Genomic DNA, 26387 nt, shown 5'->3' with positions numbered 1-26387 from the left:
AATGGCATTACCAGGGAAAATGGCAACAGTAAAAAACAACACTGATGAAAAACTGAGATGGAAAGTCACCACTGCCTCATCTAATGCGCAAACAAGAAACAAATTATCCCTGCTGCTAAACTGACATGGAGAAACAAAAAATATTAAAACAAAGAATATAAAACAATTAGAAATGAACATGTTATTCACTTTGATATTACAGAACAGTCAACAGTGAAAACAGATGAGACACACAGGAAATACCTTGAGTAACAAAGCAAGGTGGTAGTCCTTTGAGATCGTGAAGAAGGTAGCAGGAAGGAGAGCCGTAAAGTAAAAGAAGCAGAGTTGAGGTTTATTAAAGCTAAGGTTCATGTGCCATTTTGAAAAATAGTCTTTTATTCTGGCAAATCACAAGCAGCTGGACAACCAAAACCAGCACAAGCTCCAAGACGACTAAAACCAAGTGTGAACCATATCACTTACGCAAAACAATTACAGTAATTCACATAAAGCCCTGGATATTGAAAGAAAAAAAGCTATTTCAACTTCTGTGGCCACGTCTGGGATAACTGAAATATGCTACCAAGTTAGCTAAGAAAATAAAAGAATTGCCCACAATTGCAATGTTGCCTAGTGGAAGAGAAGAAATAGCACACATTAAAGCATTCGCAGAGGCAGCAGTCAAAAATTAGTTTGCCATTACTTTTACACTACTGAAATTACATCTTTTTCCCACTTTCATCATGGACAAATCCTTTACTAAGAAGTCACTTCTAGAAGATACTCATTTGATATGAAGAGTTTCTCACAGTCATCCCCTCCTGTAACACAGATGTTCTATTATATCACTGTACTTCCTACAACGGATTTAGGAGTCTCTGTCTTAGTGCATTTAATATTACTGTGGTCACAGGTCTTAAACAAATACAGGAATACAAATGCCACTTCCTGAAAAGCTCTTAAAGACTTGTTAAAAGTAACACCAAGATTATTATAGCATAGTGAACAGTGAGAAGTTATTTCCCTACTTGAACTGTTTCCTAATTCAATTCAGTAGCCACCAGTCCCTTCATTTGCAAGGCCTTCTTTAAAAGGATGCAAAACGCAGGACTGAAAGAATTTCCCGAGTCATCAAGTGTAGCCTTCATGTTGTCAGCAATTACATTATATTACCAATTTCATAAACTGATGAAAATTCTTCTCATCACTAGCTAGGCCTTTGCTTTGCGGCTGTTTCAGAACCTCGCTGCTTAATTCTTAGAAAATTTTAACTCTCAGCATAAGTTTACCCACAACAAGTTTCTACAACTTAGTTGCATCAAGGTTGTCCCTTTCCCTAAGTAATCTCACATTTATTCATCCCTTCTGTCTCTGAGAAGAATTTACGGAGAGCAGTCACATTCCTTATTAGCTTTAACACAGCTAAATCAAAAAGAAATTAACCTCTGCTAGTCTTCTTCATGCCCTAATCACTCAAGTACTTTTTTCTCTCCAATTGCTCCAATGGTTTGCTTTGTTCTTGAATGAGGGGAGAGGAAAAAAAAAAAAACAAGCCCCAAGAAAAACCTCAAGTGCACTATCAAGAAGTGTTCAGCTCATTGCCTGAAGTTCTTCTGAACGTCCCCAAAAGCTGTCTGATTTTTAAAGTGTACCATAAAAAGACAAAACTAATTTTTTACATATTATAAACTAGCTGAAAAATCCAGTGTTTCCATTTGTTTCAACATTCAAACACTCACTACTTTTCCTCTGTAAAGTAACGATGATTTCTCTTTTAAAGTTTGGGTTTGGTGGGTTTGTTTTTTTGGTTTTGGGTTTTGTGGTTTTTTTTTGTTTTTTTTTTTTTGCTATATGCTCAATGGAATTATGAAGAATAAAAGCTTCAGTTGAGAATTGAAAGTCTGTACATTATAAATACAATTATATGTCAACCACTCACACATATTTAATTTACTAATGTCTAAACAAGTATGATACTGAAGCTTGAATGAACTGTCAAAACTTTATAAAAGTTCCAATTAAGAAATATTTCCACCTAGCACAGAATTTTTCTAGAACCAGCAGAGCTCCCCTCTTTGTTTCTCATCTTTGTTTAGAAAGCTTGGGAAAGGATATAAATACAGGTGCCTGAAAAAGCAGAACTGCTTTCCCCTCCATATAACTCTAGCACTACTTTACTCATATTGCCCTGTAAACCGAGGAACTGTTTTTCAGACCAACGATTAACTTCTTGGTGTCCCTGACAATAAGGGTGCCAGTTGTGTAGAAATCAATTCTTTTAACAATCTATTTCAGCCTGATCAAACATTTATTTTAAGACAGGGACAAGGTTTATATTCCAAGAACTAAAGAAAGAAAATGGTAATGCAGGCTTGAAGAATAATTAGTTTGAGAGGCACCTCAGGAGGACTCTAGTCCAGCCTTCTGCTCAAAGCAGGGTAAGCTACGAGATCAGACCAGGTTGCCCTGAGCTTTATCCACTCAGGTCTTGAAAACATCTGAGGATGGAAGCTGCACCACCTCTATGTTCAAACTGTTCCCCTGCTTGCCTGTCCTCATGGCAGACTCTCAGCTTCCTCTGAAGGGGTCTTCTCCAGCCTCTCCTCACAGGGCAAGTCCTCAAGTTTCCCTGATTATTTGGCCCTCACCTGACCTCCATCCAGGTTAGCAGTATCTTTTTTGTACTGGGGACCCCCAGCTGGATGCAGTATCCTAGATGCAGCCTAATGACTGCCAAGTGAAAAGGGATAATCACTTTCCTCAACCTGCTGACTGTGCTCTTGTTAAAACAGCCAACCCCAAACACCTGCTACAGAATTTTAGTGCAGAAGCACACAGTTAATCTATAACTACACCATCACTTTAGGACCTGCCCAAATCTCCAGGATGAGGAAGTCAGCACTGGAATGGTGATCTAGTAGGTACTGTTCAATCCCAAAAAAGTACTTTTACAGCTTACTGTGTTGTGTTACACTGAAAATGTAAAACCACAAAATGAGTGCTATTATTCCAGTGGCAGATTGGAGTAGTCAAGGTAACAAGACATCTGCCTGCACAGGTTACTGCCTCTTACTGTCACACATGATCTCCAAAGTTAAACATTCAGTTCCAAACACATTTTAGTAATTTATAATATTAAAGTGCTATACTTTCAATTATAACAAGATTAGACTGAGAGAAATTTACTGTAGAAAGCATTAACCATTTGCACAAAGCCAGACAATCCAAACAAACCTGATACCAAAAATGCCCACCGGCATGCATGCTGGGTACTTACCTTTAAAATTTCCACTTTCAAAGAGAAAACTTTACCCTATGTATTGAGCAACATGATAAAGACTAATTCCACAGTAATATCATTCTTGACGCCGGTTCTTCATCAAAAGCCCAGGCTTTTCACAGCACAAACCAATTCTGACTACCTGCTTTCCTACTATTAATTTAGCAAAACATTAGTCACAGGGAGGGCTCCTGGGATATCAAGGATACTCAACTTTAAGATAACAGCATTCAGTAACATGCTACTTTTACAAAAGCTAGCTTATCCTGTTAAACAGCCTAGTTTTTTCTAGGGAAAATAAAAAAGCCTCACACTGACATGCAACTCCTCCTAAAATTACAGAAAGATAACATGAGCAACTCATTTCCATGAATTAGAATGAGTATTTTCCAAGATTTGTCAAACATTTTTTGTGCTCTTTGCTGTCTACTTAGCACTACTGTGTCCGGTCTTTGAGCTGCAAAATTAAAGAGGTTTCACTAACTAGAAGGCTAGATTATGGAGCAACTCAAAATAAAAGCAGGACTACGTATTCACACGAGTTAAACATGAAAATGCCCTACAGAAATTAAAATCATCCAGTAAAACAGAATATGCTTCATGGTAAACATCAGAATCAACATGAAACGCATTTTAAATAAAGTTTCAAACATTCCTCCAAGCTTCATATAGGACAGAAGCAAGACTTAGAAAAATACAGTTTTACAGCAATGTGGCAGGAATACTATAGTAACAAGTTCTCCTTAGAGGTGTATTGATTGTCATGCCATCGTTAGAAAAGGGATGTCAATAAAATGGCTAACTTCATAAAGTTTCTAACAACTTTGCATAAGATTAAAGAGATATAAGAAGACAGAGAACGCAACTCTTTCCACACAGTGCTTTTCCTTACAATTCCAGCTACTGAGGTTGTCAGATATCAAGAGATAAGAATGCCGGACAAAGAACAACACTGGAATTTAATACTGATTTAAAAGTTAGATATTACTTTTTCAATCACATTCCACATGAGAAACCTGACATATTTTTCCTTTCAGATGATCATCACTAGCTGTTTGAATTTATTTCTGATTATTTATTTCAAAGCTCTTACCTTCCAAAACAGAATACTACAGTGTCGACAGAAATGCAAGGTGTCCCCGTACTGTTCCTTTATTGGGTAATATTTCTGAAGAGCAAAGTACATCAGCTTCCAGTCAATGTGACCCTTCTCTGATAGAATTAAATGCCTACAGAACTGGACATAAAATTAATAACTCCATTTAAAATTGTTAAAGAACTAGGCAAATCAGGTAGAGGAAGGGGGGGAGGGTGGGAGAAGTAGTTAAACTGAAGTTTTATAACTGTAATTCTTGGAAGTCAATAATCTGACACCATACATCTCTGAAAAGCAGTGAGAGAGATCTAGCCACAAAAAAAAAAGGAAGGCAAAACACTGAAAATAGGAGAGTGCACATTTCCCAGAGTAGGCCATACACAGCTGATCCAACTCCACTGTCTTGAAATAATTCTAATTATAGTCAATAATGATATAACAAAAACAATAGATCCATAAGTAATTAATTTCATACTTTACAAAAAACACTCAAGAATGAGATTTAAAAATGATTGTGTATTACAAATAGTGGTCTTCTGTTCAGACAGTAACCATAGATTTAAATAACCCTTTTCCTTTCATTTTAGAAGTATATAGATGATTATTTTTGACATTTATGCATGATCTTTATAGAAGGATAGCAATAATCAGTGATTAATGCACTTCTTGAAGACATAATCTGCATGTAAAGATTAGTTGATGCACAATGGATATTTCTCCCCAGTTTAATACACAGCCAAGGTTTATTAAGTATGCATTTGTAAAAGGCTTCTTGTTCCACTCAGTGTGGATTAATGCTAATACATTAAGGGCTTTCTTAATTCAGAAGACTCCTAGATGGGTAGAATAGCACTGCCTTTGTGATCTCAGCTACACTTCACTTTGTTTCATAATAGCTTCCCTGTGTAGAGTTCTTGTTTTTTACCAAAAGTGCTCTTCAGATATCAAGTATGTTTTTGTGGTTGTTTCAATGGTTCAACAAATATACTGCAAAGGACAGGAAAAACCACCTAACTGTGTAGCTTATTATGGTAGTACACTTTTAAAACAGAAAAAGCAGAATTTGGCATTGGAAAAGAAATACAATAATTAGATTTGTATAATAGAATCATAGATATCATAGAATCATTAATAGCCTGATAAGAAATTTAACATGAACAATTAGGAACACATTGGGAACACTACGTAGAAGTGTCCTTTATAAGGCGCAGGGCTAGCTAATGCTACTGTAATGCTTAAGTGATCTTTTTCCCAGCTTTACCTTAGTGTAACAGCTTCCACTCCAGCCAGTTTTGTTACTCTTCACTAGAGCTTACCTCATCTACCCTCAAAATCAATTCCATTGCTACATTAAGCTTAAACTTCTTACCCTCGTAACTTCACCTTGTATTCTTCTGAGCTGTCTCCAAAGGAGGGTTTTTCAGTTTGCCTTGGTCTGTTTATATTCTCCATGAAGTTCCTTCAGGCCTTTCATCTCGCCAAAATTCTTATTTGGGTCAACTCCACATTAGTTAATTATCTTAACTTCTACCTTTCCTGTTATAATAATTAATCTGGTAGTCCCTGACCAAATGGTACCACTTCAACCTATCAGATTTAAGAACGAGTATTTTCACTTCCTCTAGTCTGGAATGTACTAGATTTTAAAAGTTCTTTCTCCAGTTCTGAAGTGGTAATTTCTATTTTCATACCTTTTGTCCCAGCATATATTCTTGTGAGAAAATGAAGACAGTTCTGGAGGCATTCCTAGATTACTTTAATGCTTTTTATGAGGAAGTGACAGAAAAGTACCATTTCTCTTTTTGTTCTTAATTTCAAAATCTTGGGCATTTGTTTTACTTTTGTATTTTTTGCAAAAAAAAAAAAAAAAAAAAAAAAAATTTTGGCTTCACCAGAATGTTCATGCAGCCTAAAAGTTTGAGCAGTCTGTCTGCCTACCTTGATTAGTAAAAGAAATTCTGCTTTAGGTACCAAAATTAGAAACACCTTAAAGGTATCCTCTGCCATAATTGCTGGAAGATTGTGTAGTAAAAAAAAAAAAAAAGTGTCACCTTTTGCATTACTTCAAAAATGTACCATGAGAAGAGCCTTATAGTTATCCTAAACTTGCAGACATGCTGAATACAACTTTTAGTTTGAACCAAGCCCATAAATAAGAGACTATTTTCACTACTACTGCATGCTGCCACATTTTTATCTCAAAAAGGGCGAGTTCACACTTCATTCTTAGTATACCATACTGCAAAGATAAGGGCCACATTTATGCAAATAATAAGAGTTTATCACCTGCTTTTCCGCAAAATGGTACTGACAGAGTTTTTTCCACAATTGTCTGTCTTCACTGAGCATGTACAAAGTTGGGGTCACTTGACCCAGAGTAATAATGTCCCAGCCATCAGAGAACCTGTATAAGATGTTATTCAGCATGTGCAGAGGGAGATCACTAAGCGTAAGTCCATTGTTGACTTGCTGGAAATGAGAATTGAAGACACTTAACTTCAAGATCTTGCAGTATAAGGTACAAACAAGATTCTTACTGTAGAGGTATCCCAGGTCTTAGTTTAGTTTGTACAAAACCATTCAGTTATATCTATGGTTAACTCTCTGATACTTTGATTACTTGGCTGGTATTGTTGTCTAACAGCAGTTGTTGAAAACTTAAACTACAGGTACAGACTGTATCTTTATAACTTACAGCTTTCCTACTTTTAAAACAAACATCCTAAATTCTCTATTTCAATTTCAAATAATTTTAGACCACTTCCATTCTCAGAAAAGAATTCAAGAGCATACAGTCTTGAAAACTACGATATATTCAATTCCAACTTTGTGAAGTGTGCCAAAACCCTAGCTATAACAAAGGTATGAACCAATTATTTATAATTGTAGGATAACTACAGTTCTTCAATTTTTATCAACAAACAGAGCACATGTTGATTTGCCTTAAGACAACTAGAGTACAGAATATAGGACTGATGAGCAAAAATACAGAATTAAAACATTATGAAGAAACAGAAGAGAGGAGGTTCATTTCTGAAGTCTAGAGACAGTTCCCCTTGTATGTAAACGAGGAATTCTGCAGGGGGTGACAGATCAGAGCACTGAGAAAGTTTTCATTGAGAGTATATACCTCTGCTGAACTTTAACAGGGTACCCTATAGCACAACTCACACATGACTGAATCTGGAGCCTATGCTGCCAGGTGGCACAAAGGCTGACAGGGCTGGAGGCAGTGTCCCAGCAGGTGAGGGAGGGAGTGTGGGCAGCTGCCGGCCCCACCTAGCAGAGCTGCCTCCTCACCAGGCACTGCCAGCACAGCAGCTGTACTGCAGCAGCCTCTCGCTTATGTCAGTTTATTTCACAACCATTCATCTCACTTATAGACTAGACTTTCCATAGTGTCATCTGTTACAAACATTCCTGGGACTATCCTTCTGTTCAGGAATGTGAGCATTACAGAGGCAAGACTTCTCATCAGTTATTTCCATCCAAGCTGTTTAACGTTGGTTGAAGTGGCACACTGGAAAGAAACAAATGGAGCAACTGAGTGTCTCAAACTGTCTACGCTGTGGTTGCTTGGTATATGAAAACTGCTGAGATTGGGTTCCACATTTCTCCTTTCTATTCCAAAACTAGCTGTTCTATTCAGACACCCGGCACACACAGCAAGGACAATTTCAAAATTTCATAGCTGAAAGGAAACAGATGAAACGGTTGTATGACTACCGTGAGCAACATCTTGCAGCATTTCTTCTTCTAAGAGTAACCCAGACAGGTTAAAAAGAATTGCCTGCTTATCATCAGAAGTTTCCACTATAAAACCTGGAATGGTGCATACCACATGCTTTGAACAAAGTCACATGATCAGAGTCCAGATGCTGAAGTAATTATCTTCATTTTTTTTACAAAAAGTAACTGTGCTAATGAAGAAAGCTGTAAAATTCCTGCTTGAATGTTTTATTTCTGTTTTCTTGATCCACCTCTACATTTCCTTTTAGATTTGTCTTTCTTCAGTAATACCAATTTTTAATTCCAAAGTAAATGTTCTATTTTTTCCACCTCTATCTGACAATCTAGAGACAAACATTTTGAAATTTATTTGGGTGAGAAAAACAATTATATCAATACATCTCTACCAGAAAGCAGCAGTACAGGCACTGTAGCACTCCTCATTAGAAAAAAAAGCTATTAAAACATGAGAAAATTAAGAAGTTGATTCAATTTCATTATTTTCATATTATTTCTCTAAAAACAAAGAAAACAAGTAACACTGTTTAAGATGTATTAGGAACTTTGTTCACTTACAAATCATAAACCAATGTTCAGCATTTTTGCCCTCCCCTAATTACTTTTTTAACATGATTTGGTAACATACCTTGTTCATCTGGAGGTTATTTAGTTGTTGTTGCCACAGAAGGATAGTTTCTAATCGGCAAATCCAAATATTGATGTTCCCTACCAACACAGATTTTCCTACTCCCCTTATCAGTATACAAAGTGTAGAACTCAGATCCTGTAGAAGATCTTTGATTAATCGTGGGTTATATTGGTCTTCCATGACTGGAAAACAAAACAACAAAATACAATTTTGGTTAAGTGAGTTAACCAAGATAATACAGGTAGCTCAAGCTAATCAACACTTTTTTAGATGAACTAGTTACAAGTCAACCATTGGTGTGCAAATAGCTACCATAATTCCCACAATGACATTCATTAATGCTGTTCCATAAGCAGAAGATCAATAATTAACAATTTCACTGGAAAATCTGATGTAACATTTCATGGTATGGATTTAATAAACTTAATGCTGAACAACAAGTTATAAATCTGATTTCTTCCGTTCAAAGCTGATAGTATTACATCTCCATTTAGTATGACTACCAGAAAAAAATATTTTTTTCATTATGTAACAGCCTTTTTAAAAATAAAACAATAAAGAAAAGCAGTTATATACTTTAAATCTCAGTAGGTCATGCAAATTGAAAAACAAACATGTTACTGATCTAAAACCTTTCCCATTTCATGAAGAGTATAATTTCATAGCAACCAATAGTTTCCAAATATAATCTAATTGTCATTTAACTTCATCAATCTGTTTCAATAGACATGATTCAATAATCAAGAGAAAACAACTTGCTGCAACTATGGGATGGGAAGTATGAAACCTTTCACTAATTAACTCTGCTATTGCTTTGTCTTACAATGTAAAAATAGTAATAAAGCTAACAAAAAAAACCCCTGATAGCTTAGTCACAGCTATTAAATACGAATAAGCAGATTACAAAACCTGAGGTCTTACCCTTCCGCACAATTTTGTCCAAAATGTTAAAGTAGTTCTTCTGAGCTGCTCCACTCAGTGAAGTTAACTGGGATTTTGCAATTAACTGCAAAAGCTAGGACAAAGATTTAAAACTTAGAAGAATAACAGAAGTAAAGAATGGCTTCAGATACACACTTTCAGTACATAATTCACCTACAACAGCCTAGAGCACTGAAACCGTATTTTGTGAAAACATAACTACAGATTTCAGACAATGAAGCCAGACAAACACTGAAAGCTTCAGGCTCCTGTTTTTTGGAGGCTCACAAATAGGAACGTGGTCTTTGATATGGCTGAAAGCCCTGACAGATTTGGTGGCCAGAAACATCACTCTGAGCCAATACCAACTACCAGACTTCCAGTTTGAGTGAAAGTATCATACTGGTCAAATCGAGGTGTGATGGACTCAGTGCACTACTTTCTGCTCATGGAGGGGAAATGCTGTATTTTACCTAAACCCAGGAAAAAAAAAAATTCTGTATTACTCCCACATTCATGTCCCTGTTAGAAGAAACCAAACCACAATAATCTAATAATAAGCAGCATACATATTAGTAACTTTCCCTTAACAGATCTAACTGTCCACACATTTCGCTCCAGAACGACTGTAAACAGAAGAGTGGTGAGAACAGTGGGAAGGGTCTAGGGAAAGTAACCAGAAGAGCTAAAGTTCTTGCTGCACATGAATGCCAAGCTCTAGCTACCAAGCAGCAGCCCTTGCTCCACTCTTACACCTTTGCTTTTACATTTTAGATTCAGTTTTGTAGCTGATAAAGCCCATTGCCTCTTCAACAAAAAAATGGTCTCTTAGTATGAAACATAAGAGGGACTTTTCAATGTTATGATAGTATTGCAATGTTTATAAGTGTGGCACTGAGCTTTATAATTGCGATTCATAATGCTGAGTTCAGAACAAGTGTTCCCAACACATCAGAAAGGGAAAGCAGGGAACAAAAACCAGCATCCCCTCCAGAGTGCTCTAAACACTAACCTGCAGAGCCATGCTTTGTAGGGCAGCATCAACTATTGGCACAGAGGGTGAACAAAGACTAAGCCTGCCAAAAATTATTTTGTATCTTCATTTCTAAAACACTGATTTGACACTACACACAACATTCATTTTCCTTTGGAGGAAGAGAGAATACACCTGTTCTCTCCCTGATTTAATAATATTCCTTCTGGCTTCTCTGCGTGATCCCTGACAAAACATTATGTGCTATGAAAGGAGGAAGTAATCTCCTGATGTATTTAAATACAAGCAATCTATTTATACAGTTTTTGAGACCAGATATCAGAACCTCTTTCTTGGCACTTTCAAAGCCTTTTAGTTGGATTAATCATTTAGAGCACACCTAGAGGTCTCTGGCAGTTTGCCAGTCCAAGCAAGAATGTACATTTCTCTTGATTAATTTAAAAAAAAAAAAAAAAAAAACCAACAGTTATGTCAATCGGACTAAAGAGTAACCCAGCTTAGGCACAGCAGCATCTAAAAAACATGTAAAATTCTAGTTCTAGATTCATTCCACCTGTTTACCATTCGAGTGAGGCATTCAAGGTTGTCCCCAATTACAACACAATTCACCTTTTTTTAGGTGTTTTTTGTTCTTCCTACTGTTCGAGGCTGGAAAGTCTTGGGAAAGATCAAGCTTCTTGTTTCTGCTCCCAAAACAGCATTAAAAAGCAATGTTCTAAACCCCAATGCATACACATACCAGAAAAATCTGTGAAGGCAATAAAAGAGGCAAGTACCCTAACCACTAGCCTGGAAGCAAAGCCTTTTTGCTTTGTTTTCTTTGGTTCCACATCTCTTGTTTTTCTGGAAGTGGAACACAGAGTCTCAGCTTCACAAGGATGGGTAGAATGTGTTTTCTCTCCAAATACTCCATGGCCTAGTGGTAAGGGTGTTCTCCTGGTATGTTTATTTAATTTTGATTTGTGTCTTTTCAAGCTCTGGATACATTCCAACTACAACATTATTCGTTGACAGCCTCACCACTGAACTTAACTCCAGTCCTTATGTGTCTCACATTTTGAGCTTCTCTAGGAGTTGGGACAAGCACTTTACTGCCTCAATTTAGATGACAAAAAAAACTTGGGGCTAGAGAAAGATCAGTATCTCCCAGAACAGATATTTCCAACTGGGCAGCTAGTTAGGCATCAAGAAAATTAAGGCATGATATTACATCCCTAAGGCACAAGTTACACAGTTTTGGAAAACAGGCAGATAGCCCTCTTGTCCAGAACTTACAGGTTCCATGCACTTAATTCTCAAGACGAGACCTGACCCAGAGAAGCTAACATAGTAAGAAATGGACTTTCCAAGGAATCATGAGATTAGTATATCATAATTGTTAAACTTCACATCACTACGTTATTTGTAAGAGACGACTTACAACAAAACTCATTTCTGGAAGACAAAAAAAAAAAAAAAAAAAGACTGAAAAAGCTGGAGTCCCATGTTTTAGGGGATATTAACTATGGTAAATGTGCATGTATCTTGTCCTAGATAAAAATAATTTTAAAAAGTGCAATGAATCATGGGACCACTAAGCTGCAGAAGAAACAAACTGCAGAATGTTTACATATCAAATATTCTTCTGGAAATTGCTATTTTAAGCATATTTAAGATGTAGTAAGGTATATTCAAGATGTTCTATGCTTTGCTATTTTTGGTTGTATAAGAATTATTTTGCCTTTAGAGTTCACTATCCAGGCTCATGAACAACAACTGAAACGACCATCAGCATCTCCCTGTAAATACATAGCATACCCGTCATCACCATCCTCCTCAAGCTATAGGCTTTCATAGAATAATGTAACAAGTTTTCACCAAAGAAAAATTACTCAGCTTAAAGTTGCTTCATGCAGTATAAATTACATATGAACAGGATATTTATACAGTAACAAATCATCAGCTTTTCAATGCAAAACCATTTCTTTTGTACACATAGGCATATCAGAGCAAATGCATTTTTAAAATATGCATATAAAATAAAGAACTTACTTTGACCACGTAATTGAACCTTCTGATGTCCTGAATTGCACTTGAAAAATCTAAGCGGTTAAAAGCTTCTCCCAAAGTGCAATAGCCATGTCTCTGAGAATAAGAATAAACACATTTTAAATGGAGAGAAACAAAGATAAAATTGAGGAAAATATTCAGAAAAGCACTCTGCCATGCAACTGATGCTTAGGTATTCCATGCTCCCTAGCAATATAATGTATCTGGACTGAAGATTTATTTAATTTCTTGTAGAACTAATGAAAACAGAGATGCAATTTGGAACTAGCAGGTATGTAGGCAATATTACTCGACAGCAAGGCCTTTAAACTCATACTAATCATGCAATCTGTAATCACCGGTACTTGAGTGTCCTGGGAATATACTCCACTACCGCATGGCCACAATGCTGGTAATCTCTTGTGGCTATCACGGCTCCCCATTTGCCTCAGCACAAGGTAGACCTTGTTTGTACAGCAGTCTGAGCTTACAACCATAAGCGTTAACTGACCGAGTTTATGTTTGCATTTGAGGGTAAGCACACACCTACTTGCTACTGGGATTAGAGGAACAAATGGTCTCAACATCTAGAATTTATTTTCTGTGTGCCAGAAGTTTAGGCACAGTTTTTCTTAGGTATCAAGAGCAAGAGAAGTTGCATTTTCTTTTGGTGTTTCAGCACCAGTCTCTTAAGGTGAAAATGGAAGTTTCAGAGGCTGTTTTGGAACTACTTAAGGTGGTAATGGCAGCCTGAAATGACATGGGATCACGTAAGCTGAGTAAATTCAGAGCCACAAAGCAACACAAGGAGCCTTGGAGCAAATATAATGAGGCTAGAAAAACCCTACAACTAGTGAAAGAGATACTTGTAGACCAGTGTGCTAGTATGGCTTATCAGCCCAGGGAAGGGCAGGGATAATAATTTGAAGTTAATTCCCAGACAGATTTCCTCAGTGAATTATGTGATGGTGAAAAGATGACAGTACAGCTCAGTGTTCCTTTTTGCTACCCAATGAAAGCTTACTCTGGATGTACCACAGTGGGACAAGAGACAGTTATCTACTCACTGCAGAGTGGGGGTAATTACTGCTTATCGGTTAATGACTAAATTCAGGATCATACTGCTTGCTCATCCAGTTAATACCCCTGAGATGCAAGCACGCTGCACACTTCTATGATTCACAATATGCACAACTTGGTTGGCTAATAGCAGTGTATTAACACATGCAGACAACAAAACTTTTGTTGAAATTTAAATAATTGTGGCTGTTCTCTGAAAAAAAACTTCCCTTGAACAGCTGGAAGCACATTTCTGTGAAGCTTCAGCTCTACCTTTCACAATGTACTATCACAACAAAAGTACTCAAAGAGCATCTCCTACTTTCAATTTAAGTTCAAAGATACACAACACAGAGACAGATGGGCTTGGAGATGTAGCAGAGAACTATTACGGCCATCCTTGCAAGTTCCCATATCTCCGCCACAATGACACATGTAAAAGTCACTTGGCTAGCTGCCTTTGCCTCCCCACGTGAGGGTATACTATGTTGCCAACGAAGAGAGAGCAGAATATAACCCCTAAGATGACAACAGCACAAATGCATTTTTTTTTTCACCATACTATTTGTCAGTTAAGAAGCACAAAGATTATAGGAATTGACCCACAGCATGCAGGACTTACTTCCCTGGTACTTTCTTTATGAACATAAATCCACTTTTCACGATAAAAACCTAAAACAAAAATCAAGATATAAGCATTTTTAGGCTTCCACTTTACATAATGTCTTCTAGAAAGAAAGAGAAGAAAACAAACCACCCTCAATAAAATGCTTCATAAGACAGGAGAGATGATAAAACAATTTTAATGAAGGAAGTTTATAAAGGCTGAAAAGAATGACTACAAATTTTCAGAAGTTATGTACTTCAAAAAAATTTTGAAGGAAAAGTCAAATAATTTTGTTAAGTTATTGTGATTCAGGTATTTATTAAAATACCTGTCCCACAAGCAGTGGGACACAATTGGCAGATGTAGCATAACTTTTGTCAGCTGTGTACCAACAACAGTCAATTTCTCCTACAAAATCCCTGATCTTTTTTTAATCCAACAGGCTTCTTAGCACTTAACACAAGAAAGTACAGAAATGAGCAACCTTTTTGTGCCTGAAAACCGCACCCCTCTAATCTATTTTCTTCTGTAAAGGTGCCTGCTCTGCACCCACTTGGTTCAACTAGTTGCAGAATGCTGCAGGGAAGTCAACTGTACAAGACTAATATAGGCAACTAGGCAGACCTTCGGCTTTCAGGAGGCTGGTATGCTGTCAAATTAAAGCACGCTCTTACACAGAGCCACTTGAATCTTTTTAAATACTTTACACCCAGACAAGCCTGGGTAAGCTTGCAGCTTTCTGCAAAACCATCTCTGTTCCAATTTTGGGAGTATGCAAATAATGGAGGTCATTTCAAGATCAAAGCACTAGAAATGCCAAAAAGTTGCTTATCAACTTCCTGTTTTTTACCTGCTCTACCAAATTCTCTACTTTAGTAAGTTTGCTTGCTGTCATACACGTATTTGCATTCTAAAGTACAGGTGATCTTTAAAAATGAGAACTGACAGAAATGGCTTTGATATTTTAATTTGAAGAAAAATGGATAATTTCAAGAAATTAAATGCTGATAAAGTCTTTACCAAGAGTTATAGGTATTATGACAAAATATTTTCATTTATGAACTGATTCTAGAGCTGTAACACTAATCAGAATTTGAATTAAGCAAAAATAAAACAGCTGCTTTGGTAAGCAGAAGCTTCCATACGCACCCAGAAGAATTTAATCTAAAACTAGTCCACAAAACAAAACAGTGGTTGGTATAAGAAGGTGTTTATTATTCAGGGATTATTCTTAAATTAAGTACGTTTGGATCTTTGAAAATCACACAACAGATGATCAATGCCACAGTTCAGTCAAGATGTATCACTTCTGACACTAGAATTTGTTGCCAGTAGAAAAGCAACCATAACTCAGAAGGCTACTCTACATATGAATAAAATGGCTACTATAAAATTTTGCTGAACTTACAAGAGTTTTCTAAAATAAATGAAAACAAAACAGAACAAACTTACACTGAGAATCTGTGTTATTCCCCAAATGATCTTTTTTCCTCTTCTTGGCTGCAAACTCACAATCTTCAGTACCGTATATTTCTTCATCATCATCATCCCCAGATAAAATGCTGAAATAAACACATCTAATTAGAACAGCAGTGATTAAATATTTAAGATGCGTACAGCTTATAATTCTCTGCATTAAAGTCTGCCAGCTGGAAAAAAATAATCATATTTTTAATGATGTTCCTCTACCTGATGGTCTATAGCAACACATATCTTAAGACAGCAGCTGTCTTGCTCTTTTCTTCCCAGTGGGGTTGGATTTTGTGTCAAAGTGATTAAATACACAAAAGTATCTTCCTAGTATGTATCTTGTAAGTCATTATTGACATTTAGGAAGGACTACTGGGGAGACAGTAGTAACTGGACAGCTGGCTGTCTGCAAAGCTCTACTATACAAAAATTCATTATCTGAAATGGACCAAGCCTTGAAAAACTGCATACAAGTAAAGGTCAGTGCAGAATTACTGCACATCTTTGCACAGGCAGAAAGCCAGGAAAGAAAGACATCTCTCTTACTACTGTCAACTTTTGGGCAAAGAAAGCCTTTCTTTTAATAAATACCTGAATCACAACACTGTACATAATTTAGGTGTCACAATAATGCTTTACCAGTGATTCATATGGCATCAAGAACCATGTGGTCTACTGTCCTCTCTCCCAGAGAGAATCAACTATACCTATGCCAGTGTAATCTAACACTGAAGACTACACTGAATAACTTTATACATATAGTGTGACTACATGGATATATAAAAATACATATAAAGAAACTGTAAACAAGGTTTTGTTGGATAAACTAACCTTTCTAAAATTTATATACATTCAAAAACTGCCTATGCTACATAAAGTCTACAGAGTGTCATAAAGTTTTGCTTTCCATTTTTGCAGATGATTATAAGGAACAGCAATACAGATAAGAACGGATGTTCATGTTTCTAGCACAGGTAAGGAAGATACTTCCTATGAAGGCCACAGCCTTGCACAGATAAGCACAATAACTAAGGATATGTGGTAGTGAAGCTTAACTGTAGGACTATTATATTTCCTCATTATTATTCTTTGACAAGAAAGTGGTATACAAAACCCTTCTCATTTACTATGATTTTTAAATCCAAATTTGCCAGATTAATCTGTCAATGTCAGTCTGAACTTTAAACTGCAACAGCTGGACATTGTAAAACTGAAGGACACCCATTTATTCAAAAATAACCTGTACTTGGGCATGAAGTTGCAAAAATCAAGTTTTACTAGTTTACTGCTACTAGTTTATACAGTTAAAGTTTTCAGGCTTGAACTATCTGTTAAGGAGGATGACTAAGCAACACTGTAGAAAAGCTTTGGTTTTTTAATTGCTCTAATCAGTAAATGCTAGCTCAGCTTTAAGATACACAAGTTCAGAAGACTCAGAAGGTTGTTTTCATCTTAGGTTTAAATCCTGAAAAAAGCTAATGTACCTCTGCATTCAGATAGAACTCAGTCCAAGGTGAGGGCCTTAGTTCATGTCTTACCATTTTTTACACCAGAGGATAAAGACCCAACAACTTCAATGTTCTATGCGACACTGACAGATATTAGATCTGGTCAAACAGCAAAACAGTTTGGAGAAAAGGAACTGGCAACTGACAACAGCAGAACATCAACACTGGCAAGTTACTTTGATTATGTAACATTCCAATCCATCAGGTTTTTTTCCAGCTCACTAAAATCATTAAGTATGTTTTAGCATATTGACTGCATCAGCACAACACACGAGAAGTTACTGCACAATCAGAAAAGTTGCTACAGAATCAGAAACAGAGCCCAAAGCTCCTAAACCTAGCTTTATCATCCTAACAACAGATACAAGACTAGGGAGATATGGCCTGATACTCTGCAATATAATTCAGGCAGAACAGAAACACACCCATTCCCATTGACCCAGTGCAATGGGGAGGAAGGGAGCGGGCATTCCTTAAGTGTTTTAGAGGAGGAAGGTTAATCTGGCAGGATTCCCTCCTTTGTTCCTGGAGAGGAAGTGTCCCTAGAAAGCAATTTAGACCAGTAACATACTTGAAGTGATTTAAAGCCCACCTCTGTCCCTCAATAATGTACACTTCCTCAAGCATCAGATAAACATGCAAGGTAGCTTAAGGACAGTCAATTAATGCAAGGAACTGTGAAGATGAAGAGGGCTATTCATACACCTTTGTCTGACATTCAAATTTATCTATGACATTCCTGGAATTTGTCATGTCATTTCAGAGAAAGGACAGATTTGACCGAATTTGAATGTTATCTCCAAAGGTTTGAGGCTTTTCTTCCCTCATGTTCTGTCCCACTTCACAGAGTGAGTCTTTCTTTTTTGTAACCATCATTATTCTTGACAAACTTTAAGTCTCTTACTGAGAATGAAAGCAAGGGTCCCACAGACATCAGAAGAATGGGACAAAAATACAGGCACTTCCCCAGCCACTGTTAGCCTTCCTTCCAGAAAGCTGCTTGATGAGTTACAAAGCTGCTCAACCGTTTCCAAAAGAAACCCTTGCCCCTGCCCCCCCAAACACCAAGCTAAAATACAGGAAACCAAATCAAGTGCTGCATGTGCCATGTGGTGTAAAAGAAGCCTTAATTTAATGTTTTTACCATAATACTGCACATGACATCTGAGTGCACCTGGAAGGATTTAAATACATACATAATACTGCCAATTTACAGCTATTCTGACTTTCTCCTATTGATGATGCACTTCTTCATAAAAAATATTCTCAAGTTTCTAAAGGCAAAGTTCCCGGTGTCCTTAGAACTACAATACCGTACACGAAGTGTGCAAGAATTTCAGCTTTTTCAAAAAAGTAATTTCGTAACAGTATTTAAATAACCTCTTGGGTATGACACTTAAAATGCTGGAAAACTTCACAGGGCTATCCAAACTCCAACTGTTCTTCCTCATCCCCTTGCTTCTTTTCTCATCGAGGAAGGAATGCCCTCAAGTCATGCAGTTACCTACAGAGATCCACAAAGTGTTTTAGAAGAGACTCAAAGCCATTTACAGCTTGACCCTGCATGGAAAATCCTGAGGTAAGTAAGTGCCTGCACCAAATAACATTACAATATATTTGTCAAATGCCAAAATTATCTAAGACTAGATTCTAGTCCAAGGACTTCTATCCAGTGCCAAAAACACTTTTGTGAACACGGTATTTCACTTATAGATTTAGACCAGAGCCACCACAGACTCAAATGACTACCCTGCCAGCCCACGTGGTAACACACAAAAAAATTAATATCACCATCATGAAAATGTCATCAGGTTAGTCTGATTCTCTCTTTCTTTTAGCTCAAAGGAAAGCACAAGACAGCTTTACTCCTAAATTGCAGGCTATTGAGAGGTATTTACACACAGTTCTGTAAGGCAGTGCTGTTCTCTCTCCCCCACCAAGCTTCGAGGACACAGTACCATGGCACTGGAAATACATATCTGTGCTGGAATTTGCATGTAGAAATTGCAGGTAGTCGTGGCCAGCATCCAGCCCACAGAGCTTGAATAAGCACTGCCTCAACCACACTTCCAGCTACCTTATTCCTTGAATACAAGGCACTCTTCACTTGTATAATAATATTAATTATCCAAATAAGTAAGAGCTACAGAACGGAGGGTCTCATTTTTTTCTCAGTTTACACAAATGGAACTAATTTAAAGTGCAACTATTCAAACATTATTCAAAATAATTTAAATTGTTCCTGCACAAGTTATTATGTTTGTTCAAGCATGGTTATCAGCAGGTCCACTATTTTTCACTAATTCATCCACTGGATTCACCAAGGCACTGGATGACTACTTGGATAGGATAAAAAGTTCTATTTTAATTCAAATATATTATTCCAATTTACATAAGTTATTTACATATCTTTCAGGTTTATTCCTGAATCTGTTCATGATTAGATCCTGAATTTTTGAAGGACAAGTATTTGTAACTGAAAAAAGACACAGTTTGGAAGGTAACTCTATCCATACTTCTCTCACAGAAGAGAATACAAGTAATAGTAAACAGGGTTTCAGTCAGCTACAGATCTTGAATTTATTTATTTTTAAAGGAAAACTGCTGTAACTGCTCCCTGGAATACAATACTCAAGTACTACCTTTAGCATAGGTTTCTACCTAATATTTTGGTGAAAAGTATTATTTCATTTAATGGGTGAAAATAAATAAAACCTTGTTAGGACAGCCAGATTGGCATACACCATCATCCCTATTCATAGTGCAGCTTAAAAAGAGACAAATAAGTACTTATATATTGTTTACTATATACTTCTCCCACAGGGAAAGAAGGATTTTTATCAAGCCTCATCCTTACACTGTGCTATATCATGTTAACAGATATCCTAAGCTGAGCTGTCTATTCAATATGCACAGAAGATTGTTTCCAAATAGCTTAAGATGGTCCAGAGAACCAGCCAGCGAGACACAATATATCAGTGTACTTCAATACAAAGCCCTGCATGAGGGACAGACCCACCCCATGCCTGGGTATATGCTGGGTACAGACTGGATAGGATGCAGCTTTGCAGAAAGGGAGCAAGGTCAGCAGTGCGCCCCTGTGTTGTAAAAAAACAATTGCATCCTGGTCTGAATTAACAAAAGCATCATTCCCCTTTATTTAGCATGAGAAACTGCATCTGGAGTACTGTGTCCAGTTTGGGGCTCCCCAGTACAATAAAACACTGGCATACTGGAACTCCAGTGGGGAGTTAGTGAGGTGATTTGGTACTGGAGCACACGATGCAGGAGGGTAAGAGAACTGACCTTGTTCAGTGTTAAGACGTGGTGGTGGAAGGAAATTGGGTTACTGTCAATATCTAACATGAAGGTAGAAAGAAGACAGAGCTAGACTGTAAGTTTAGAGGAAGTGGGAAGTAGTAAGTCAAGTGGTAAGTGACACAGTCTGTGATAAGAGAAATTCTTATTAGATTGGGGAGGGGAATGAAAACAAAAATCACAGTGAGAGCACTGGAACTTGGAACAGGAGTCCAAGAGGAATCTCCATTTTTGGAAATGCACAAAGCTCAACTGGGCAAGGCCCTATCCAACCTGACCTCACCTGGCCCTGCTTTGAGTATGTGTTTGGACCAGATGACCCCCAGAGATACTTTCCACCCTAAATTGTTCTGTAATATTGTGCAAATAGACATTAATTGCTGTTTAGCAGCAAAGCTTAACTCATAGATTCAAAGTTCAAGTTGTAGTCATAGATATGAAGTTCAAATTTTAGTGAAATTACTCCCAAGTAGTGCTACTTTGCCAAGAAGTACCAACTCCACTCTCCAGAGAAGAGCCACAAAAATGGTCAGAGGACTGGAGCACCTTCCCTATGAAGACAGGCTGAGAGAATTGGGGTATTCAGCCTGGAGAAGAGAAGGCTCCGGGGAAATCTAATAGCAGCCTTCCAGTACCTGAAGGGGCCCTACAAGAGCGATGGGGAGGCACTCTTTATCAGGGAGTGTAGTGAGAGGACAAGGGGTAACAGGTATAAGCTGAAGGAGGGCAGATTTAGACTAGACATTAGGAAGAAATTTTTCACTGTGAGGGTGGTGAGGCACTGGAACAGGTTGCCCAGGGAAGTTGTGGATGCCCCATCCCTGGAGGTGTTCAAGGCCAGGCTGGATGAGGCTTTGAGCAACCTGGGCTAGTGGGAGGTGTCCTTTCCAACCCTAACTATTCTATGATTCTATGAACTTGAATTCTGTAGTCTCAGTTTGGACTATACACAGTTTTAACTGAATAGACAGAAGCAGAATTAAAGAAAAATAGGGCTACATAATATGGTCTGGTTTGGCTTCACTAAGTAGGAGACATGCAAGATGAAGGAACTGGGGAATTGCTACAGATGAGGGCATCTGCTGCAAACTAGGTAGGTCCCCGAGTTTGGTATTCTGACAAATTGGCAAGCTACCCTAAGAAACTCAAATAATGAAAGACCTCAGATTTAATGAAAACTTTTTTCCCCCCCAGAGCATTTAATTGCCAGTGCCTTCAAATTAATATACCTATTTTAGTCCTGAACATTAATACTCTTACATCATTCCAAAACCAACTGATTTTAATCTGTTTCTAGCTGTATTGAACTCCTCTGGAGTTGTCTTAAGTTCTCTCAAGATTAAGGAAAAAAAATCCAGCATTTTTGCTTGAAGAAGCAATAAAGATACCTCACCTTGCTCTGTGGAGAAAAGATAAATATATCTCAATATATAATTAGGATCAGACCAGCAAAGTTTTAATGATATTCACAAAAACAATGATAATTTATGTCATACGTGCAAAACAATATTAATTATGGCAACCTACAAAATAGAATTATTTAGTAACCACAAAAATAGCTATCAAAATTAAATTAGATTTCCTTTCATTGTCAACTATATTATTAAAGATATATGAAAGAGGGAAGAAAATTTTTTTTCAAAGTTATTTAAGACAAAATTTATGTTGGAGGCTTACTGAATCAGACAATCATAGTCTTTTTTATCCACAGTGGCCAGACTGTGTGGAAAAAGAAGCCCAAATTATACCAGTGACAGATGAACGCAAAAAGAAAAAAGCAATGAAGAAAACAATAGGTCAAGATAAGCTTAATAATAATTCTTCACTGCTTGGTAACTCTCTTGAGGTTTATTTGACAAGTTTAGAAAACACAGGTGTATGAGTACAGCAAGTCCTAGCTTGCTAGTAAATGCCCTCTAAATCACATCAGTCACTGTATCATTTACTGGACTAACAACAAAACATTGAATGTTCCCTCTCATTATGAACACATTATCCTGGAATTTATGACACAGAATGCTACCCTTGAGAATTACTTCTTGGTGGAGAAACCTAGTAGAAATTTGTTTGGACAAAGCTATTTATCACTCCAGTCTGTGGGCATCTGTGACAAGTACTACTTTCTTTAACCAGTATCTTTCTCACCTGTTCTACAGGGATACAAACAGTCATATATTGTGTTAGAGAATTATTACCATAAAAGTACCATTAATTGTGTGTTTGGAGGAAAGGTATTGTACAACTGCCATAAACAACTGTAATCCAACACCCAGTCAACAGAAAGTCTTCTTTCACTTCCAGGTAACGCTTCAATATGCCTGTTGCACTTGGTATTCATAAGTATCACTTTTACGTTTAAAAAGTACTTGACAGAGTTTTAGTTTGGTTGTTTTTACGGGTTTTTTAAATCTGCGTAAATAAGCAACTCGAAGCAGTGACATAGACAGACAGTCTCCACAGGGGTCTCCTGTCTGCCTAACTAAACAAAACACATGGTTGCAGTTGTATACTCCCAGCATATGCAGATGATACCAGCTACCACCAACACTTACAGTCTGAATGGAAATTAAGTCAATCTTTGCCACCCCACCCACTATTAACTAATGCAGAATCACTTTTTCATGTTTTTTAACTTACACTGTGTGACTGATACCATTCATCTGATTATTCCCATCCTCAAGTGCAGGACTGAAGGGTTCACATCGTTTCCAACCATCTTCTGTTTTAACCCATCTCCATCCAGGGGATCTCCAGTCCTGGCCCAAAAATGGCATGGCTTCTCTAGAAGCAACAAGAAGCTTATTTGTGTATTAATTATTAAGAAAAGTTGCAAAAACTCTCATCATTATTACAGTTTTCCCTTTAACCTTAAAAAAAATAGAATTATTACCTTGAGGAAAGAAAACTCGCTGTAGAGAATCCTTTTAATAAACAGATTAAGTGGTTTCTTCAGTACATTTTTGATTCTGTAACCTCCTCCTTCTTGTCCTTCAGCATTTATTAGATGAAGGTAAGTTTCCTAGTTCTTTAGAGAACAAGGAAAAGAATCATGGCAGTCCAGGAAAGGGATGACACCAAAATGAGCGAAATTGTATCCTTTGTAATCTGTTCCGCCATGATCAAACAGGTTACTGATTTTGAGACCTGACTAATAAATGGTTGTTGAAGAGTTTGACAGGCCACAAAAATCAATGTTGCTCCTTTTATTATTTTCTAAGACTTATTAGTACTGAGTTTGCACTACACTGTATAGTGACATTTCAGTAATTTTTGCTTTCCCAAATATTTTTTTAGTTGTTGTTGAGGGTCACCTCCCACACCAGGCTATTAACCGGATAACAGGAAAAAGGGAGACTGCAACATAAAGGCAATTGTGAAATGTCTCCTGAAATTCCTACAAACAGATGCAAGTCATCACAGGTGTATATATATTCAAACAGTGTTCTGCTGCCCTTTTTTAAAGAAGGGAGATTCACTTCTGATACAATAAGTCAGAATTTAAACAAAGCAGTTTCCTACACTTGGAAGACTCCGACCTTGCTAGCTTTTGCACTCTTCTTTCCATTCACCATGCATGCATGTTGCTCCTTATTTTAACGAGAAATTTCACATGCGAGCCATACAGGGAAAATATCATTATCATATTTGAAACATACGTTGATATGCAACAACAACCCTAACAAGCATGCATTTTCTAGCATTTTTTCAACTTGAAGTATTAGGCCACATTGAACATCACTATGAATTTATTTATCCATTTGCAGTCTTGACCAGCATCTGCCCATATATTAGTTAGAACAGAAGAAAGCACAGATACATAAAAAGCCTGAAGAAATATGAGTGAGCCACTATTTTTTTTTTTTTAAACTGCACACCACACAAAATGAAGCACATTGTCTAGCCCTCTGCACTAAAGGCCCCTTTCTACTCATAACTCAGCCTTCCTCTGCACCTAACAGGATTTTTTTCCAAAATTTACCACATCTTTTCCTCCAGACACCGCAAACACTATTCATGCCTATCTGCTTTTCTACTCTTTCTACCGTTTATGAGGAGTAATATGACCCGTAACATACTTTTTTTTTTCTCCAAGTTGATTAGAACTTCTCTCATTTTGACTGAAATTAAGGCTTCTTGTCTTTATGATACAACTGTTTAAATAGCTGACGCTCATGAGTGCATTTCAGAATAACATAGGTTGAAGTATTTTTACTCCTGCAATATAAGCAGAATTTACCTGAAAGTTTGTTAAATCACTGAAAGAGACTCGGAAAACAGCAGACACCAAGTCAAAAACATTGTCTTAGACAAACATAAACCAGAAGTTTTTGAACCATACATAGAGATACAGAGCTCACAATCTATTTGTGGTTAGCAGCTCAGATACAAAAATAAAACACTATTGTAGGTGCATGTCATTACTCAAAAATTAAAATCTAGAGAGAATTCAGATATCGTTATAGGCTGAACGGGGTAACTTGAAAAAAAGATTTAACATATTTTAAGAATACATGCATTGATAAAGAATTGTTGGGAAAAGGAAGTGAAAAAACCAAGACTACATACTTGCAGCAAGGTGGGAACATGAATTGTTAGAAGTTAACAGGATAAGTTACAAAAAAGGAGGATAGAGAAAAAAAAACTTCCTGAAAACACTACAAGAAAACATTTAAGTATTTTGTTCAAATGGATGGATGTAGATGAAATCCAAAGCTCATAATTTAGAGAAGAGCCTGCTTAATATGCTTTATAAATTGTTACACTTTGAAAAAAAGTTACAGCCTATCATAAAACATCTTTCCAATGCACCTCTCTCATATGACAGGTGATCGTAGAGTATGTCTGCTTGGACTGGTATAAAGATTCATGCTTTTGCACTCAAACTTTGCTTCCCAGTACAGCATTGCACTAAAGCATCCCTGTGGCTTCCCGACCAGAGCTTGCTTTCAAGAGTTCCTGCATACCTCATGGAGCATACCTTTAGTAACAGCAAGCAACTGTTTACTTGTTAAAGCTTTCACCACAACAAAAGATGAGCTCCCTACACTTGGATTTTGGGGAAAATGCAGTGGGCCAGAGCTCTTGAATGCTCAAAAGGCCTTTGAAAGCAACATGGTCATTATCTGACAACAGGGGTCTAGAGAAAGACATTGACCACATTTAACTTATTCCTAAAACCAAATAAGAACAAGAGCTCTTCACTTTGCATCACACATTTTTTCCTCGGGAGAGGGGGAAAAAGGACTGAGGAAGCAAGAACCACCAGAAAGAAGAACAGAAGAGGAGGGCTGTGTATGCCAGCTTAGTACAGGCTGAAATTACAGTAACCGCTCTAGCCATCCTTGCACTTTTAGGTGAGTTCTGCTTTCCATAAGGTAGATAACTCACCACATGAGCAAACACCACTTCAAAGCCATTCAGAATTGCAGCAAGTCATCCTGTTACTCTGCGTCATCACTGGAGATCTGACTACTTATACCCGTACTTAAGAACATATAATTATGACCCAAACCATTCTTGTTACTCAGTAGCAAGACTGTTGCCAACAGGATGGGAACATGCAAGGTTCTTCTGTTTCGTAGCAATCCAACAGCACACCCATTTCTTCCTCTAGTGTGCTAGCAAGATCTTTTTAGCAGCTCAACTTTCAATAGAGGCTGCTCCTTTACACTCTGGTGACAGGCAGATGACTTCTAGAATAGCTTCTTCTAGGAGCAAGTCACAGAATGTTAGAGATTGGAAGGGA

General features: G+C 37.3%; 1 protein-coding gene across 1 annotated transcript; it reads right to left on the bottom strand.

The window, feature by feature from the left end:
* Positions 1-243: 243 nt before the first annotated feature.
* FBXO25 (F-box protein 25) lies at positions 244-23416 on the bottom strand (the record flags this gene model as incomplete). The annotated part of the gene is made up of 9 exons (XM_010080276.1): positions 23279-23416; positions 15798-15907; positions 14361-14410; positions 12683-12775; positions 9658-9751; positions 8734-8918; positions 6645-6827; positions 4356-4499; positions 244-270 (listed from the first exon to the last, which is right to left on the bottom strand). Coding segments are annotated over exons 1-9 (1023 nt in total), but the record flags the coding sequence as incomplete, so codon positions are not given.
* Between the last annotated feature and the right edge of the window lie 2971 nt (positions 23417-26387).

The sequence above is a fragment of the Pterocles gutturalis genome, unplaced genomic scaffold (genome assembly GCF_000699245.1).
Source record: "Pterocles gutturalis isolate BGI_N339 unplaced genomic scaffold, ASM69924v1 scaffold8669, whole genome shotgun sequence".
NCBI classification, from domain to species: Eukaryota; Metazoa; Chordata; class Aves; order Pterocliformes; family Pteroclidae; genus Pterocles; species Pterocles gutturalis.
This window is presented reverse-complemented; position numbering and strand designations above follow the sequence as displayed.